The 4,309-nt window shown below is 30.0% G+C and overlaps 1 protein-coding gene and 1 long non-coding RNA gene across 2 annotated transcripts; both read left to right on the top strand.

The window, feature by feature from the left end:
- Positions 1-621: 621 nt before the first annotated feature.
- Positions 622-1,660, top strand: LOC134280808 (fibroleukin-like). The gene is made up of 4 exons (XM_062763262.1): positions 622-663; positions 824-920; positions 1,278-1,451; positions 1,647-1,660. The coding sequence occupies exons 1-4, from the start codon at positions 637-639 to the stop codon at positions 1,658-1,660; spliced, it is 312 nt and encodes a 103-aa protein (XP_062619246.1). The 5' UTR covers positions 622-636.
- A 644-nt stretch (positions 1,661-2,304) lies between these two features.
- LOC134280807 (uncharacterized) lies at positions 2,305-3,230 on the top strand. The gene is made up of 2 exons (XR_009994960.1): positions 2,305-2,894; positions 3,037-3,230. It is a non-coding gene; the product is annotated as an uncharacterized LOC134280807 (long non-coding RNA).
- Positions 3,231-4,309: the final 1,079 nt, after the last annotated feature.

Raw genomic sequence — 4,309 nt, 5'->3', positions numbered from 1 at the left:
CTTTGTGTTTTTAGATCCATCTTGAGAGGACACAATTCTTTATCTTTTACATTTTTTTCGACTTACAATCTGTTGAAGTTTGATACGATAGAAAGTGTTGGAAAACATGGTCATTGTATCAACCGAAGAATCTATGAATAGTTCGATTTCACATACATTGCATCATGCATAAAATATATCATGATTTTACTACATTTTTCAAAATATCTTTCAGTGTCTAAATTGTGTGTCATCTTATCTACAAATGTATTCCTCTTTTACAATTCTTTCAATCAACAGAGTATTGAACATACTTGTATTTAATTTTGAAATACTTTTAATCATGTCCTTAAGCAAAGATTTGTGTCAATTAGAAAACAAAAATGTTTTAGATAATGAGGAACAGTTTAACATAATATGCATTATGCATGTTGTTAACATTTTAGCTTCAACAATTAACAATTATATATCATACAGGCATTATATATCTTCCTACTTCTTGTGCATATACATTGTATGACTCTGGTAATTTTTTTAGACTTTCCTAGCATGCCCCAAGATTGCAAGGATCTTCTAGAAAACGGACAAAACATGACAGGGGTATATGATATATACCCCTACGGTACAGTAACAATACCGGTCAGTGTGTATTGCGATATGACCACAATGGGTGGGGGATGGACGGTAGGTCGTTTATTTTAGAATTAAAAGTACTTAATATAACTCACATTATTTTGGTTACTTTAAGGGTTGTTGGATTGTATTCTAGTTTATATTAAAACATATGGATTCTATGAATGTTCGAAGAAATAAATTGAATTGTTACGCATGTTAATTCTCAAAGGCAATTCAGAAACGCATAGACGGATCCGTGATCTTTGGCAGGAACTGGATGGATTATAAGAATGGTTTTGGTTCACCAGAACAGAATGTCTGGATTGGTAAGTGTAAATTGATTTCAGATAAGAGCGTTTTATTCCTTCAAAGTTTGGAGATAAAAAAGATTCTTGAGGCAAGTAAAAAATTATAATGCGTAATAAAGATCTAAATTTAAGACTAGGTAATGTGTGTTCTATGATAATCACATATCGTGCTTAATTGATATCTCAAATAATAAAAAAAAATAGAAATGAAGAATATCATTTAGCGACATATTCTAATGAGACCAAATTTAGCGATATTGTCTACAGCTACGGAAAATAATTTGATTTTTCATTACGGTAGATTCATATAGATTTTTAAAACATTAATTGTATTCGATGAACTTTTCAGATAATTTCAAATATATCTTTGTACAGGAAATGACGTAATCCATAAATTAACAAAAAAAAACACCTCATCCCTGTATGTGTCCATCACTCTCCAGAATGGTTCAACTCCGTATGAAATGTACGACCGATTTTCTGTCTCCGACGAAGCAGGAAAATATCAACTCTTTCTTGCAGGACCTGCCATGGGAACTTTAGGTAAGTGTATTCATGTTAAATTCTTAAAATTAAATTCAAATTACGTATATCATTATAATAATACTTTTCTTATACATTTTAATGTTAAATATTTAAGCATAGAAAAAGTTGATTTATTATTGTTAAGTTTTTTTTAACATTTTATGTACAAAAAATTATCAATTTTTTTAATAACATCCAATGTTCAACATTGTTTTACAGCTTGGGTTTCCTGATAATTTTTGATAATTTACATTTTATCTAATCCGGAAAAAGTTTACAGAGTATGATAGTCTGATTTTCAATGATTCACATTTTTACTACTAAGGAATAGGAAGTTTACAGTGCGTCATTAATCTTAAATGTCGAAAGGATTACGAAAATTTGATGATAAAAACATTTTGATTGGATAAATATTCAAATAAAAAAGCTTAAAAAGCCAAATTCAAAAAGATCTCAACGTGTTTCACATTTACATTTATTTAATAGGAAATCTACCATCTTAAAACATTCACAGATACACCATATCTTATCTCGTTATTAATGATTTACTTAGTATTGCATGTTATACATGTTTGAAGGCACGGTCTCGGACAAATATTAAAATATCATTTTTTCATATTTTCTAAAATTTCAAATGACCTTTAACCCCCCCCCAATAATACCATGCTTAAAAAGTGTAACACGTCTGTTGTTTATTATTACACTAGAAAGGATGCTATGTGAATTGCGCAGTGTTTTGTTGTCTTGTATTATTTTTACCTCTCCGTACAGGAAACAACACGTTAAACAATGTATTTCAGACGTACTTCAGTATTAAGATTAATGTGATGTAAATTAATAATCATTATCTCTGTTATATATTTTATCTTGTTCTGCAGATGCCAGTATGATAGACACCAGGGATTCTACGGCTGAACTAAATAAATATTATCGCTCTACCCAGCACCTAAAGCCGTCTATCTTAGAAGTACCTCAGTATTATTATTGACAATTAGATTAAAAATATATAAATCAATTAACTTTGTGATTCTTTTTGTTTGATTTTACAGGGGACAGTATGTTAAATACAGGTTTTATTTTACCACGATCTGTCTGGGATGTTCTTCTCCACCCAGACAGAGGTAACGACGAGTATAGTGGATATAAATCTACTGATCTATTTTAAACAAGTGTCCATGTATATTTTTCTTTTTTAATTCTACAGGAGACAGTATGTTGGACACAGGTTATTCTAACTTCGATCTGTCTGGGATGTCCTTCAGTACACCAGACAGGGACAACGACGGGCATACTGGTGGTAACTGTGCTGCTGGCAGTATCCGTAGAGGAGGCTGGTGGTTCAATGAGTGTCACCGAGCCTTCCTTAACGGTCAATGGTCCCCGGAGTCCTGGTCCAGACCATGGTATCCCACAGTAAAGAATGGGACATCAGTGAAGGGGACCACCATGATGATCAGACGGAACTAGGTAAACATCATTACATCTTAATATCCATTTTTTTCTTTTTGTATCAATCTGAAACTTTCAGTTATAAAAGTTGTTTTTTTAATAAAAAATAATGTTATCATACATTTATCTGTGAAGTATTAATTTAATTTTTTTTTGACAGACGAAAGATCATCCATGGATTATGGAAACCCTCAAGAGACGATTTTAAATTAATCTTTATCGCTGAGTTCTTTTTTTTAATATTTAACATCAAGTAACAAACAGTAAAAGAAGGTGGTTGAACGGCTCTGTAAAGCGATACTGGATGTATTCAGTAAAAGATGTATTTTATATGTGTTGTAATAAATTTGAAAATAGAAATATTTCGTTCTTTTTTTTTCCAAACACTGATAAATGGAGATAACTGGGCGGAGAATTAGGATGAAGATTACTTTATTGTTAAACCTATTACAGTGGAACCTGTTTAATCCGACACATGCAATACTCTTTACTGTGATTTCAGCCATTTAATTTCATTTGTCATTTATACTTATCTCAATGATCTTTACACGCTGCAATACTACACGTTGTTTATTCCAACACATATATTTTTAATCTGTTCCCCGTGCATGTCGGACAAAATAAGCTTCATTGTAATAAAGATGTTAAGATATATTTTTTTTAAAATCATAGGTTTGATAATCATGTTTTGTGGTACAATTTTTTTATCCCTATTTTTTTAAAACACAGTATTTTTAATGACCATTAATCTACTTGAAACCGGGAGGCGTACTGATATTTCTTTCCACAAATCTAATTATACCATGAATATATTTAGATAGCTTGAATTTTAGGTGTGGCAAGAAACGCAAAGATACTAGATATTCCATGATACTAGATTATGAGCTTAAAGTAAAAAAAAATCATATTTTCTGAAGATCAATATCTTCTATTGCTACAAATAATCATTAAAAAATAGCTTTCTGTTTGAATGCACAATATACGTTATAGAGACTTATATTGATACTTTAATTTTTTATTGTGTTTTTTTTTTTTTTTCAAATCACAGATTTGAAAGGTTACAAAATTTTTATTTTGACTTCACAAACATTAAAAGCAAAATTTGAAATCATTTTAATTCATTTTTATTTAGGTTAGAGATAATTTAAGTAAGTTATAAGAAGAAATCAAATTGCAAAACAAGACAAGGAGTTAGAAAAAAATAAGCACTGATTCATTATTTTTTGAAAGATGTTATCTTATATTTGCAACTGCTTTTGCAAATAAAAAGCAAGCTAACATTAATCAATATGTTTGCTAAAACTTTTGTAATTATGAGACTACATCTTTAAAAAATGATTCAATATGTGTGACAAGTCATTCTCCTTTATGCAATGTGTATACTATGGTTTATATACTAGTATATCCAAAAATTTGATAGACTACAACTTGAA

This window comes from Saccostrea cucullata, unplaced genomic scaffold, assembly GCF_032062105.1.
Source record: "Saccostrea cucullata isolate Sc308-1 unplaced genomic scaffold, CSIRO_AGI_Scuc_v1 ctg5699, whole genome shotgun sequence".
NCBI classification, from domain to species: domain Eukaryota; kingdom Metazoa; phylum Mollusca; class Bivalvia; order Ostreida; family Ostreidae; genus Saccostrea; species Saccostrea cuccullata.
Note: the sequence above shows the minus strand (reverse complement) of the source record. Positions and strands in the feature narration are given on the sequence as shown.

Excerpts from the sequence above, each read along its gene's own strand:
- LOC134280808 (XM_062763262.1), top strand. The coding sequence starts at position 637 with ATGACCACAATGGGTGGGGGATGGACG. Across the intron at positions 664-823 it reads CAATGGGTGGGGGATGGACG|GCAATTCAGAAACGCATAGA; the intron begins GTAGGTCGTTTA and ends TAATTCTCAAAG. Across the intron at positions 921-1,277 it reads AGAACAGAATGTCTGGATTG|GAAATGACGTAATCCATAAA; the intron begins GTAAGTGTAAAT and ends ATCTTTGTACAG.